The 15,342-nt window shown below is 46.4% G+C and overlaps 1 protein-coding gene across 3 annotated transcripts in view; it reads left to right on the top strand.

Moving 5' to 3' along the window:
- neo1a (neogenin 1a) overlaps positions 1-14,870 on the top strand; it is a 205,012-nt gene extending 190,142 nt beyond the window's left edge. Inside the window, exons 18-29 of one of the 3 annotated variants that reach the window (XM_030106726.1) lie at positions 5,039-5,177; positions 7,201-7,308; positions 7,686-7,880; positions 8,665-8,697; positions 8,910-8,978; positions 9,228-9,363; positions 9,448-9,692; positions 10,409-10,501; positions 10,748-10,918; positions 12,139-12,426; positions 12,527-12,663; positions 14,200-14,870. In XM_030106726.1, coding sequence (XP_029962586.1) covers positions 5,039-5,177; positions 7,201-7,308; positions 7,686-7,880; positions 8,665-8,697; positions 8,910-8,978; positions 9,228-9,363; positions 9,448-9,692; positions 10,409-10,501; positions 10,748-10,918; positions 12,139-12,426; positions 12,527-12,663; positions 14,200-14,352 — 1,767 coding nt within the window. In that variant the 3' untranslated portion in view covers positions 14,353-14,870. The remainder of the gene's footprint in view (positions 1-5,038; positions 5,178-7,200; positions 7,309-7,685; positions 7,881-8,664; positions 8,698-8,909; positions 8,979-9,227; positions 9,364-9,447; positions 9,693-10,408; positions 10,502-10,747; positions 10,919-12,138; positions 12,427-12,526; positions 12,664-14,199) is intronic. The other 2 variants (XM_030106658.1, XM_030106578.1) reach the window with 2 other exon arrangements.
- Positions 14,871-15,342: the final 472 nt, after the last annotated feature.

The raw sequence follows: 15,342 nt of genomic DNA, 5'->3' as shown, positions 1-15,342 counted from the left end.
AGGGAACAATATAGTAATCTGAGGAAATAAATTGTTGATTTGAAGCCACTAAAAAGCAATTTCAGGAACAAAATATTGACTTGTGGCTACAAAAATTTGAGGGAACAAAATAAGTAGTGGCTGTGGAAATTGTGATTTTTGACTACATAACGGTAATTTGAGGGACCAAATGGTCGTTTGAGCCCATGATATAGTAATTTGAGGCAATAAAATAGTCAATCAGGGAACTAAATAGTAATTTGATTGAACAAAAAATTGATTTGTGGCCACAAAACGGTAATTTAAGGGAACTAAATGATATAAAATACTAATAGCCATAAAATACTAATTTGAGGTCATAAAACATTGATTTTTGGCCTCAAAATAGTAATTTGAGTGAACATAATAGTAATTTCAGGGAACAAAATTATAATTTGAGTTCATGAAGTAAGAAAATATTGATTTGTGTCCACAAAGTGGTAATTTGAGTTAACAAAATATTGATTGTTTACCCCAAAATAGTAATTGGAGAGAATGATACAAAGAATGAACACAATGATAATCTGAGGCCACAAAATAGTAGTTTGGGGGAACACGATAGAAATCTGAGGTCACGAAACAGTGATTTGAAGCCACTGAAGACTAGTTTGAGAGAGCAAAATATTGATTTGTGGCCACAATATGGAAATTTGAGGGAATAAAATCGTAATTTGATGGAACAAATAAATTTGAAGCTGAAAATTGGTGTTTTTTAGGTTCATGAAATCGTATTTTTGAGGATATTGTAGTGAGCATGAGACGGTAGTTTTGCTCCACTGTGACCACTGCAGACCCGCAAGACGTCACACAGACTGCGGGTCAACACACACACACACACACACACACACACACACCTCTGCTGATGGATTCATCACCAGGATCCCTCATGTCAGTGTTCTCCTCTCCTCCCGCTGTGGTCATAATGTTATGGCTGATGATCCACGCCTGTGTTTATTCAGTTCTGGAAGCTTGATTTCTGTTTTCTTTCAAATTGAATTTTTTGTGAATTTTGTCGTAGCAGAAAAGAAGCTGCAGGTTTTTAAACCTACAGTAAGTAAAAGTTGGTTCGTCTTCTCAGCAGCTTGAAGCTGCTCTGACTGATGAAGCAGTCGCTCTAATCCGCTCAGTAACGACCCGGATCTGTGAACCTGTGATGGAACGTCGGAGACTCGCCTTCATTTACTGCGGCGGCGTGTCGGGGCCGCGGCGGGGCCTCGGCCCGCCGCCTCAGGCCGTCACTCAGCACAGTGATCTATCGATGTGCTGGAAATAAAAGGCTATTGTCATACGAGGGTGTACAGCGGCGAATTCCCTCAGCAGCTCCGGGGCTCAAGGGCAGCGTCAGGCTGGTGTTTGTGTTTGTAGCAGAGTAACAGGCGATTCTCATTCCGCGCTACAGAGAGAGATCAGCTCTCCTCCAGCTCTCGGTTAAATCTGACTCGCTCAGTGTCGTCTCACATGAGGCTGAAGATCTTCCACAGGAAGCAGTGGTCACATGAAGCACTGCGGCTCCGTTTCTTTATAGTTGCAGTTAAATAAAATCCTTGTTGGCATTTTGCAGCTGGAATCAGTGAAAATATCCTTCAGCTGTTTTTTCGTGTGAATATTGGGACTCGGTGTGGTGTGATCGCTGTCTGTGTGGTATGGATGTGTGTGTATTCTCTGCTGAAAGTATCAAGCATTGTTGCTTGTATCTCTCCAGGGTGTCGTTGTCCCTTGCACACTTTTTTTCTACCACATCTTTTCCTTCCCTTTGCCTCTCGATGAATGTGTTTGGACACAGAGTCTTTTGCAACTACCTTTTGTGTCTTGCCCTCCTTGTGTACGGGGTGATGACGGACTTCAGGACATCTGTCAGGTCAGCAGCCTTCCTCGTGATTGTGTCGCCTACGGAACTAGACTGAGAGACCATTTAAAGGCTTTTGCAGGTGTTTTGAGTTATTAGGCTGATTCTTTTCAGAATATTCAAATTTTCTGAGATGGTGACTTAGTTTTGTTTTGTTTTTTTATTAGTTTTCAGTTCTAATCATCAAAAATAAAATAAACACTTGAAATATATCGGTCTTCGTGGAATGAATGTGTGCATTAGACCAGTTTCCCTTCCTGAATGGTATTACTGAAATAAATCAACTTTTTCATGCTATTCTATTTTTTTGAGGAGCACCTGTATATTCCGTCCCGATGCAGTGCGTCTTTTAATTGTCGGAGAATTCATTGTTTTTCTTGGATTCTAAATTTAGCCCTGCTCTCTCTGTGTTCCACCACATGAATGGAAAACTGTGTTATTTCAATCCGGCGCTGCCTCCGAACACAGAACATGCTGCCGTTCTCCTCTTTGAAGCCGAGCTTGTATTTGGTTTTCATCTTTCATTAAATTTCCTTCGCCCTGGAAGCATTTCCAGCTTCCTGCCGCCGCAGCATCGTTTGGCCGGACACTGAATCAACACGGACGGCAGCAGATGCCGTTTATCGTCACTTCGCAGCAGTATTTACTCTTCTTTTAGGACGATCTCGAACACCTACTACTTCTACACCTGATGAACCGGGCCTCATCTGCTGTTTTCCAGCAGCCTGCTTCTTAAACGAGGAGCAAACGAAAGGCCAAGGGAACGAAAGCAGAACATCCAGAAGAGCAAACAGGACGATTAAAGATGAGAAGTGAGAAGGTCGAGAGGGACGGCAGAATAATGCACAACACTCAGTGGCATTTTCCAGAGGAAACCAAGCATCTGATCCTCACATTTCACAGATTTAAGAAGTAATTTCTGATGTTTTTTATGTTTAATAAGTGAGAAAAATGTGTTTAATTACTCATCTTGATGCATTTGGTCAAAAACATGATTTTTATCTGTAATTAATGTTGCACACTGTAGATGTTGGCATTTAGTCTCTTCTTTCTGATCCTTCACTCCTTTCTCCTTTACGCTTTCCTCTTTTCCTTTATTCCTTTAGATTCCTCTTTTTCTCCATCTTCAGCTCTTTTTTGCTTACCCTTTTGTCCTCCTTCCACCTTTTCTCTTCTTCATTTCTTTTTCTTCTAATTTTCTTCTTTTTGCCTCTCATCTTCCTCTTGCTCTCCCTGCTCCTTCGTCTTCTTTCTTTTTGTTCTTCTTTCCTTTTTCTCCTCATTCTTTTCATCCTTTTTCTTCCTTGTCTTCTTTTTCACATTAATATTATTATTAGTGCGAAAACAGCATATGATGATCACATTTCACCCGGTGATGGAAAGCAGTGTGTGCATGTGTGTGTGTGTGGTTTCCATGCATGTGTGCAAGTGTGTGACCATGCAAAGCTCAGATAAAGGTCTGCGTTCACTGATAAATTATTCAGCAAGGACAAGACAAACTGAGAACTACAAAAAAAACGGGAGGACACATCCTCCATAAGGAAGACATAAACACACACACACACACACACACACACACACACACACACACACAGAGTAGCAAGGCGACGCTCTCAGACTCGACAGTGGTTTGGGGAAGTTGCCGCCGAGCTTTGTTTGCATCAGCTTTCTGTTTTCATCAGGAGCGATTTCTGCTTTGTTACCGTTATCCTGAGGAAAACGATGAAACCCAGCAGAGCTGCTTCTGTCGTGATGTCGTCGTAATATTCCACAACAAAACCCATTAAATCCACAAACAGCGGCGCTCAGGCCGCCGCCGCCGTGAGCGGACGTCCAAATTGGTTTGATTCTCACACTGTGACAGTAATTAAACAGAAGCAGAGGCTCATTACGTCTCGGCCCCATTAATGAAATCCAGTATATTAACAGGCGTATTAAAGAGGCGGCGTGCGCGGCGTGCACGCCGCTGCGTTTGTGCTCCGGAGGTGCATCCGGCAGCGACGCCGTCACCTTAAAGCCTCCCTTGAAGCCAGCCCGAGCAGACAGCCTGGTGCATTATTAAAGGGACGGCTGCCGAGTGTTTTCTCTCCCCATCCCGCTGCCCTCCGCCTGGCAGCCCCCGGCGGACGCCCGCGCTTCTGTCGTCGCACGCAACGCTACGGGTCGGACGCCGACCGGCCCGAGTCGCTTCCTGCTGGCGGAGGCTCGCAGACACGTTACATAACTCCACTTTCACCGGGTTCAAACCCCCGGTTCAAGATGCACTGGCATTAGCCTCGAAGCCACGCTGTCACGGGGGGTTTGTAGCAAAATACCCACAATGCAGCAGCTGCAGGGGGAGTTTCATTAATTGAATTGGATATTTTATAGCAGGGGTGTCAGATTTAAATCCTATAAAGTCTGATGACCATGCAGAGGGTCAAAAGCAGAAAAATAAAGTGATAAAAGTTAGAGCAATTCCCTGTTTGTCCACTGGGGGGACAGAACGAAACACTGAAGCGTGGAGCCGAACAGCGAGGCTCGTGAAGAAGCAGCAGAGAAACGGCATGAAAGCAGGGTAGAAACTTCAGCTTTAGTTTTCTTCAATGGAAACTTTTTCTTTGCACTTTAACTAATTACCGTGCACCATTTTTAATTAAGATTAAACTAGGATTGAAATAAAATGGTTCTTATCTACTTGCTTGCTTTTTTTCTACCATGCAATGGTTTAAGAAGAGGGGTGTTAAACAAAAGGCCCGTGGGCCAAATCCAGCCTGGAAGAGGCTCCAATTCGGCCAAACCGCCAAGAAAATGGTGCAAAGTTTCAAAGAAAACCATTGATTTTTAACAAGTTTCTTCAGAATAGTGACAAAACTCAACACAGACACTGAACTAAGTGGTGCTGCTATGATAGCTAGCTAACTAGCATTATTCTGAAAGCCATGCTGTCAGGGGTGAATTGGAGAAACACCCATAATGCAACAGATATAGTTTTTTTTTTTTTTTTGGATATTTCACTGTGTTTTGCAACAAAAGGTTTCATTAAAATGACTTTCTGTTGTGATTTTGATGGTTTTTAAGATGTTGCGAATGCTGCTTTTCACAGATTACTTGAATTTGTGCATCAGTGAATTGAAACAATCAGTTCACACGCTGTTTCTGATTTCTTGTGTTTTGTTTCCGCTCTACCACCAGATGGCCAACACCACCAGCCTCAACCACATGGTGACGGGGCTGAAGCCCAACACGCTGTACGAGTTCTCCGTCATGGTGACCAAAGGCCGGCGCACCAGCACCTGGAGCATGACGGCCCAGGGCACCACCTTCGAGACCAGTACGAGCGCGCGCGCACACACACACACACACAGATGATGCTGGCTGGGAGGGAGCAAGAAGTGATTGAAGGAGGAGGCACACCTGAGCCTCCTCACACCCTGATCTCTCAGTAAACGTTAATCCACGTCCATGCAAGTCTTTAAAACAGCTCCCCAACTTTGTTTTCACCACGGACCGGTTTAAACAGCATGATGTTTCCACGGATCGGCAGGACGGCGTACAGAAACGCCTTAGCAAGGTCCGAACGATGCATGAAGAAAAACAGTTTAGAGCAGGAAAGAAGTGCTGAGGGAAGTGAAGCACTTTTCAAAATAAAACTCAATGCAGAATAATGGAAATTTAAATATTTTATTCTGTCTCGGTGAAATGATCCACGGTTAGCTCGCTTTCAGCCTGTAAAATCAGTCTAATTATAAGTGAAGAAAATAACGTGTCGTAATAATACTGGTGCAGTTTTGCTCTGAAACAAACTATCATTTGCAGCGTTGCTCTTGATTTGCAGGCCTGTGGCCAGACGGCGGCTCAGCCTGACGAGTAATCGAGCCACAAACCAGCGGCCGACTCTTTTACGGCTCCAGCCTGTAGAGCGAAATGCATTTCCTTTGGTTTATCGCTGCTTTTCTGCACTCATTACTTCAAACTGGGGTGGATGCGAGACCTCGTTACCGTTTACCTTACATGATATCTGTGAGACGGCAGTAAACTGTCTCACACACACACACACACACACACACACACACACACACACACACACACACACACACACACACACACACACACACCCTCCAAGAGAGAGAGCTCGATTAAAACGAATAAATTGAAGACTTCCGTGTTGGAATTACTCAATGTGTCACTGTGTCAACATGCAGTCATTTGAAATCCATCTCCCACCCTGTGCTGCAGACACACACACCCCTTCTCCCCCCTTCTCTCCCTGCTTTATTTGTTTGCTGCATATACATCAGATAATTAAATCTGCCGGCTGGAGGCTGTCGGCGCCCGTACGTCACTGTGTGATCGCTGACGCCTCGACGTTAACCTGACATTATAAAGTAAAACTCACTCTTAGTACTGGAGGGAGATTTATTGGGTTTAGAACAAGGAGTGGAACTTTTATGATGTAGAGAGAGGTTATTTCAGCCCAGCCAGGGGTTTGTCTCACAAGGTCATAAACACACACACACACACACACACACACACACACACACACACACACACACACACACACACACACGACAGCCAAATTAAAACTCAGATCTTCCCCTAATGTCACACGGTTCAGCATACTCACTCTCAGCCTCTTTAACCCTTCAGCTCTCTGTGCTCACAAGCTGTGTCGACGATAGTGAAATGTGACATTTCTGCTCCAACTTTACAGAACTGACTAAAAACAGTCATTTTATTTTGCCTCTTTATCTACAAAAATTTTAAATTAAGAACACTTTGGCATGATAAGAACAGAACTTAGGTCTGGGATTAATACATTTATTTTCTATTCAATGCAATTAGGGCCTGTTTTGCAGCTTTTGTTGTAAAAACCATTCTACCTTTTTTGGTGTAAATTTCTTGACGACAGTGGACAAAACACAACATTGATCATGCTGCTATGAAAGCTAGCTAACTAGTACTAGCCTCAAAGCTGTGCTGTTTGTAAAAATACCCACAATGCAACAGCTGTAGGAGTATTTTTTTTTTTGGACTTTTCACAATCCAAGGTTTCATTAAAGTTGGATTTATCTTGAGATTATAGTCATTTTCCATAGTAGTTGTTTGATTTCTGTGAAAACATCGACATTTCCATCAGGTATGCTCTGCACCGCAGAAAGGAAAAGGTTTAAAGTTTAAATTTAAAGGTTAGTAAGGCACTATTTTCCCACTCAGGATGGAATCAGGCTTCAGGGTCTGATAGCCCTGCATCGTCTGATCAGACACGCCACTGGCTCATCATATCTCACACTCCTGTTCCTGTTTAGTTCTTCCACCGTGTCTTTAAACGTATGAACTCTTGAACGTCTTCTCAGTTCCCAGCTCCTCCCCGAAGGACGTGACTGTGGTCAGCAAAGAGAACAAACCTCGGACCATCATCGTCAACTGGCAGCCTCCGTCTGAGGCCAACGGAAAAATCACTGGTGAGCCTCCGCTCGGTGTTCAGAGTTTTGTGGTCTCAACGATTTCCGATATCTGTTTTGTTTAGTTTTTTTTTTTTTTTCCTTGTTCTTTTCCCTTCTCAGCTTTAACCGTTAATATGTCTGCGCACCGGCTCTCCACTAAACCGACTAATCAAATTTATAAATGAAACAAACCCCAGAAAGTTTTCAGACTTTTAGCGCGGGGCTGCTTTGTGGAGAATATCTCATTTCAAACGCTGCATTATGATCAAGTCCTGCAATGAATCTTAAAAATTCTCCAAACGGTGCAATAAATCTCCGAGTGTTTCCTGCAGGATGCAGTTTGCTGAGGTTTTTCGTGCAGAGAATCAGAGTTCGTGTCTCGTTTTTCCCGTCAGGCTACATCATCTACTACAGCACGGACGTGAACGCCGAGGTCCACGACTGGGTGATCGAGCCGGTGGTGGGGAACCGGCTGACCCACCAGATCCAGGAGCTGACGCTGGACACCACCTACTACTTCAAGATCCAGGCCCGCAACTCCAAAGGCATGGGCCCCATGTCGGAGGCCGTGCACTTCCGCACGCCCAAGAGTGAGTTCCAGCCTCGGGACCCGGACCGCGGCGGGACGGACGGAGAACCGCTTCTATTAACAGACTCTAGATCAGGGTGCTTTCAGCACGTTTCCGCACATTCGCCCTCACAGTGTGCACGTGCAGCTAACATGGTTAAAGCTGTTTAACTCAGGAGATAAATCTGAAACCGTTTAAGCTCCTGTTTAAAAGTAAAGTTCATTCTCTGTAGTTTTTAGGTCGTGTGGCCTTAAGTCGTGTGGCCCGTGGACCAAAAATGATCCACGGGCCATATGTTTGACACCAGTCACAGGTTAAATGAATGACGCATGTAAGGAGAAAGTAGATATTTCAACTCAATTGAAACTTCATTGATTAATAAAGTTGAGTAAAACTGCTGTAAAGACAAAGTACAATAAAAATGAGTGAGATCGACATGTAATCCAAAAACTGTTTCATGATATGAAAATACAACTTGATCAAATCAGATCAAGTCCGTAAGTAATGCAAGAAGATGAAAATGCAGTGGTGTGGTGTGAAGGAGAGGTGTAGAGGATGTATGTAGGGAGTAAAGTTAAGGTTCAGTTTGTTGAGACGCAGCCGGAGCTCAGGTCAGTCGTTTTGGCTGTGAGCTCGGCGGTTGTCATTTCCGCTGTCTGTTAACACTCTGCCCGCTGCCTTTTCTCACTGTTTTCCACTCTTCCAGTGTCTCTGCTCCCTCGCTGCTCCTTCCCTCTAACCAGTTGTCTGTTTCTTTGCTCTTTATCGTCTCTCCCTCCCTCGCTGCTCTTTCGGCCCGTTAAAGCTGAGTCCTCTGACAAAATGGCTAATGACCAAGGTAAAGTCCCTCCGCCGCCGCCCGCCCCTCCTGCCGCTCCTCCTCGGGGGTTTTTCCGTCTTTCTCAGCTCGGCTTGCATGAGTGGCGGAGTCTGTTTTGTGCTTGTGGACGAGATTGTAAAGAATCTTTAGGAGATTTTGACAGCGGTGTAACTGTGACGACATTGAAATCACTTCCTGAAATGTTTCTCTTATCTCCCGCCGTCTGTCAGCCTCCAACCTCCCGCCGAAGCCCGGACCGCCGGGAAACCAGCACCCGCAGGACTCGGGGACGCCGCTCGGTAAGACTTCAGTCTTTCTGGTTGAAACAGCGACGATCAGAACGGACGAACAGGATTGTATTAAAACTCCATAATTAGTTTGTTCCAGACACGTTGAAACATTTCTAGACATTGATACAGCTGTTGGACTGAAGTTTGTGTCAGAGGAGTCTCAGAGTTGGTGTTTTGAGGCTGGAGCGAGGTCGCCCCCCCCCCCCACCTCCTCGCCGCCGCCGGCAGGTTTCTAATCTGGCTCGTTCTCCTCTTGAGGTAAACCAGGGGGCGGAGGCGGGGACAGCTACATGCTGGTCATAGTGATCACCATCGCGGTGGGGGCTTTCATCATCATCGTGGTGGTGGTGGGGGCTTTCCTGTGCACGAGGCGCACCACGTCCCACCAGAAGAAGTGAGTCGTCGTCCTTCCCTCCTCTCTGCCGCACGACCGACGGCTCCCCTCACGATTAAGGCGCCGTGTTTGATCCCCCCGCAGGAAGCGAGCCGCCTCCAAGTCCTCCAACGGCTCCCACAAGTACAAGGGGAACTCCAAGGACCTGAAGCCGCCCGACCTGTGGATCCACCACGAGAGGCTGGAGCTCAAACCCATGGACAAGTCCCCCGAGCCCAACCCGGTCATGACCGAGACGCCCATCCCCCGCACGTCGCAGGACATCACGCCGGCCGACAGCGGCCTGGAGAGCAACCCTCACCTGCAGCAGCGCCGCAACTCCTACCGAGGTCAGCCCCGCCCGCCGGGGGCTTGGGGGGGACGGGTGGGGGTTCTCTCTAGATATGAGGTTTCAGGACGGGTCCCAGTGACGTGTGAGCCGATGGATCCAGGTTTGTCTGTTTGCTTCCAGAAACATGTTGAAGGTGCCAGTTGTCACTGTATCTCAGAGATCTTTCTTTTTAATAGCGCTACCGTCCTGTTGCCATGGAAACGGGGGTGGGGGGGAATGCAACTTTTCTGAGACACTTCTGCTGTGAACACTACGACCGCAGTACAAGTCCTTTACATACTTTTCTGTCCGTGTCGATGCACTTTCTCTTGAAAGCTGCACCAAAGCAAACGTTTGCAGATCGTCAGAGAGTTCAAATGTCGGACGAACTCTGGATGCTGGATCAGTTCTCGCTGATTGAAGTCACGATTTTCTTGTAAGTTCAGGTGGATCGGCGACTCGGTGCAGTCCGGCTCAGTGTCCCACAGCTGCCCTGGCCTCCGCTGCTTTCCTGTGATCGTCATGTCAAACATTTCACGCTTCTCACGTCACATGAAATGTCACCTCCTGTCTTGTTGCTGCACACCCAAAAAAAAAAAACCCCACGACTTTGTGTAAATCAGCTTTTTGAAGCAGAGACTGACTCAGGACCGAGACTTGACTGAGGAGCAGTCAGGGCCGATGGCGTCTCTCAGGGCTCTTCTCTGATTGGCTGGTTTCCACCGTACCTTTTAGGCCTCGAGTCAGAGGACAGCATGTCGACACTAGCAGGCCGGCGAGGGATGAGGCCTAAAATGATGATGCCTTTTGACGCACAGCCGCCTCAGCGTAAGTGTGTGTGTGAGTGAGTGAGTGTGTGTATAGTTCAGCCAATTTACAGTAAAAACACTCAGACTGAAGCACAATGCATTTCATGCTTTTCATTAAACGTTCATTCATTTTTATTTTATTGTTTTTGTGTGATTATCCCAGAAAACCTGCATGTTGATCTGCTTCCCCATCATTCACCATTGGTTAAACATCCTGTCCTGTGTGTGTGTGTGTGTGTGTGTGTGTCTCCATTTCCATTCACAGCTGTGATTAGTGCTCACCCCATCCATTCCCTTGATAACCATCACCACCATTATCACATGGGCAGCCTGGCGTCGCCGACACGCAGCTACCTGTACCACCAGGGGGGCGGGCACCCCCGCTCGCACGCCTGCGTCACCCCCCTCTCCCATTTAGACAGGGTGGACTCCACAGGTGAGACGCTGCCCTCTGCTGGACGGCGGCAGCCTGACAGGGGAGCCTCTGTCTTCAGTCCCTGCGATCAGAATGTTCATGTTTCAGTTCTTTCGTCACCAACTGCTCTTCTTCTTACGGGGAAATCACTGAAAAGGGAAGCGAGAAACTTTAATTCCCAAGACGTTGTTGAAAATATATGTCTGGACTTAAAAGTCACCATTTAATGCATTTTACTCAAACTTATCTCTTGTGAAGTTACACAGATCTCACAAAACCTCCAGACTTTACAGTTTCTTCTTTAAAAAAAAAAATCTTTAAATCTGACTTTTAATTATTGATTATCAATTATTAATCATCTATGTCCCACATTAAAAAGGTTCTATTTATTAAAAACACTTTATATACCTTCTTAGGTCGGAATTATGTAGTGTAAAGGTGCCAAATATAAGGCCTGTGGACTAAAACTGGCCCAAAAGAGGCTCCAATCCGGCCGAACCACCAAACAAATGGGAAAAAAATTTCATAGAAAACAATGTTTTGTTTTGTTTTTTCTTCAAACAAACCTCATTTCTATCAAACGAGCCCCTGAACCATGGTGTGTATAAACATGCAGAATGCAACAACTAAAGCAGTTTTTGGACATTTGATAAACTTTTTCAACAGCGGGTTTCAGTAAAATTGCCTCTATGATGAGAATCTCAACATAGAGGCAAATCTCAACTTGAGATTTAGTATTTTTCAGTTGTAATTGTGTGTTTTTTGGTGAAAGTATTGACATTTTCATGACATATAATCTGTGCCACAACAAAGAAAAAAAACAGAAGTTTTAATATAAAGGTTATTATGGTTCTGTTTCACTGGTCTGGTTCACTCATACTGTACGCTCGAGGCCCCGGAGCTGAAATGTGTGACTCTACTAGATTAGTCCAGAACTCGACTGTGTCTCCTCAGAAAACCACCAGAAGAGTTTGACCTTTCGGGAGATGAAGAAGAAACGAACGCTAAAAATTACTGTGTTAATTATTTATCCGATATGTTAACTTGTAATTTATCAAATCGATTATGGAGGAAGAGCCTCCGGTCCGGTGGGATCGAGGACAAAATGAATGTGGGCAGTTTCCCAATACGGAAAAGGTTAATGTGATCATCTGTAGTCCAGTCCTTTAGATTCGCTCCGCTGTGCTGTGAATACCCTGCCGCTCAAGCTCCGCCCCCTTTCTGCCCCTCCCCCCCTCCAGAGTCGGTGAGGAACACCCCCAGCTCGGAGCCCCTCCCGCCCCCCACCGCCTCCTCCCAGGCCTCCTGCCCCTCGGAGATCATGGCCGACCCGGAGGGCAGCTACCACGGCTCCACCACCACGGAGGAGGAGGCCAGCTACTCCAGCAACCTGCCGCCGCACCGCTCCGCCCACCCGCACGCCCACGCCCACCCGCTCAAGAGCTTCGCCGTGCCCGCCATCCCCGCCTCCGGACACCCGTCGTACGAGTCGCCCGCCCTGCCCAGCACGCCGCTGCTGGCTCAGACCGGTGGGGGCCCCACACACACACACACACACACACACACACACACACACACACACACAAACGTGCTGCGTTCACTTCACTGACCGTGGGACTTCTCGCGCAGGGCCTCCCACTCACCCTCACGTGGTTAAGACGGCGTCCATCGGAACGCTGGGAAGGACAAGAACGCCGATGGTGGTCAACGTGCCCAACGCCCCCGACGTACCCGAAACCAGCAAAATGCTGGAAGATGTAGACAGCGTAAGTATGGCGCCCCGTGTGGCGGCTCGGAGCGCTGCAGGCCCTTCAGACGCAGCGATGGAGGATTTTTAATGTTTACAAAATCACATCATCAGCATACTGTGAAACACCCACTGCTTTCTGAGGAAGTAAGATCCACTTTGTCTTTTAGATATGTTGAAAAAAACTTTTTTTTTTTTTTTTTTTGTTTTTATCTCCCAGGCCCTAAAATCAGTTGAAATATAATTTATGTGAGTTGTATGTTGTGAAGTTACAAAAAGCTGCAGCTAGTCACTTTCTTCAAAACAACTGCAAATGAAGTCAGAAAGCTCATCAAGGAAAAACATTTACACAACAGAATCTTAAAGGTGCTGTAGGCAGGATTTTGCTAATCAGTGCTATTTTTTCTGTGTTTTCTTTGGATTAAATGTTAGAGTATCCATTGATAATCCTTTAGGAGTGTAGCATAATTGCTCTACCGCCAGGGCGCAGCGCTTCCATCTGTCTCTGTTCTGAGCTGAAAAGGAATCTCGACAGCTCCAGGTATCTTTGACCAATCAGAAGAGCCCATGAGGCTCCAACCGTGATTGGTCGAGGGGCGTTCGTCACACGTTCTTGTGGGAGGGGCTTAACTTGCGTAAGGGCGTGATGTCAGAGAAAACAGGACCGGATTGGCTGTGCTGAGTTTCAAATCGCCATCTTAGATGGGTCAAATCGCCATCTTGCTTAGGTAAACCTAAGCAAGATGGCGGAGATGCCGAATCCTGCCTACAGCACCTTTAAGTTGGATTTGAATTTTCACGTAAAACATCATGTAAACGTTGAGCTGCTCCTCTTTAATGTCCAGAGGAAGGATTGAACTGAAGATGTTGGATTTTCAGCAAAAACCGGAGATATGTTCTTGCTGTTGACAGTGAATGATTGCCGATAGTCTTAGATTCCAGATGTCACGATTGTCCCTCTTGTGTATATTTTGGTCTGCGTCACACACTCCTCCCAGCCCCGCCTCAGGTTTTCTTTGAGCACCAGATTGTACGACATCAGTTTTAACCACATTTTCTGTTTGTTCTTTCTCTCTCTCTCTCTCTGTCTCTCTCTCTGTCTCTCTCTCTCTTTTTTATAAATTCTTGTCCAACTTCAATTCTTACCATTGATTTGTCGGCTTCGTTTGAATCATTTCACTTTTAATTCACCGCTTTAAAAAAAAAAAAAAAAAACCCTTAACTGGAATGAAATTAACTGTTCATCCATCAAACCTTTTGATTTCTCTGCCCTCCTTCGTCCTTCGTCCTTGTCTGGCTGCGGATCTTGTGTTGTTTGCTTCTCTTTGGGTTTCTTCCTGCTTCGTGTCTGCAGTTCCATTGACCCGTCCGTCCACCCCCCCCCCCCCCCTCCTGCCTCCCCCCCCCCCCCCCCCCCCCCCCCCCCCCCCAGCTCGCCTCACCTCACCCATACGGCCCTGCTCCTGCAGTCCTCTGGCAGACAGACCCCTGACTGACCCTGTCCTTCCTCCTCTCCTCTGCTCTCCTCTCTCCTCTCTTCCTTCCCTCCTTCCAGGTGCTTGCCTCCCTCCCTCCCTGCCCGTCCCCCGCCCCCCGCAGTAACCCTGTTCCTCTCCCCCAGAGCTACGAGCCCGACGAGCTGACCGAGGAGATGGCCCACCTGGAGGGCCTCATGAAGGACCTGAACGCCATCACCACAGCGCCATGAGCGCACGCGCACACACACACGCGCGCACACACACACACACACACACACACACACACACACACACACACACACATACACACACTCCCTCTCTCTGTCACACACACACACCTTCTGCAGCGAGAGGCCTGTGGACACTAAAAGGCCTTTTTCGCACGAGGAAACTCTGCTGCGAGCCCCTGCAGTGTATACACACACACACACACACACACACACACACACACACACACACACACACGCCTCCAGACTGAACACCCTCGGAACCTTTTTCCCGGCGTACCTTGCTCAGTCTCAGGAAGGAGATTGCCATGAGAGGGATGAAAAGTGAGACGCTTCATCTTTATATGAAGAAGAGGAAAAAAAAAAAAAAAAAAAAAAACCCCGATTCTCAGAGACGATGAACTTTTGAAAACATTGGTCGCTTACAACCGGAAGATTGTGAATTCTTTTTTGTTTTTTCTTCTTTTTTTTTTTTTCCTCAGCAAAAATCCATAACGGAGGGGTTTTTTATGCTCGCGCGCAAAAAAAGAAGAAGAAAAGGGGGAAAAAAAAAAAAAAAAAAAACGGCGGTCGATTCAATGTCCAGTGACAAAGGAGGAAGTCCAGAACTCTGCTGGTCTGATGTCGGTGCTGACGCGGCGCGGTCGACACAGTGTTCGTTTGATTCGTGTTTTCTTTGTGCGTTTTGTATCTGTTGGGCCGTTTCGGTGAAGTGAACATTGGAGATCAGCCCCTTCCCCTCTTTTTACAAGCCTACATTATTCAGAAATGTCTTCTTGGTTTTGTTTTTATTGCTTTCATCCCTTCGTGTCATATATTGTGCCATGACTTTTTATTATTTTCTATTATTGTATTTTTTTTTACACACATATCCTTATAAACGTGTACATACGTTGTGTGTGTTTTTTTTTTTAACTGCCTCATGATGTTACCCATGGTTGTTTGTTGTTTGGGATGACAGCGGGGCTACAGCTGAGTCCTGATGGTCCTCAC

The sequence above is a fragment of the Salarias fasciatus genome, chromosome 1 (assembly GCF_902148845.1).
Source record: "Salarias fasciatus chromosome 1, fSalaFa1.1, whole genome shotgun sequence".
In the NCBI taxonomy this organism is placed as follows: Eukaryota; Metazoa; Chordata; class Actinopteri; order Blenniiformes; family Blenniidae; genus Salarias; species Salarias fasciatus.
Note: the sequence above shows the minus strand (reverse complement) of the source record. Positions and strands in the feature narration are given on the sequence as shown.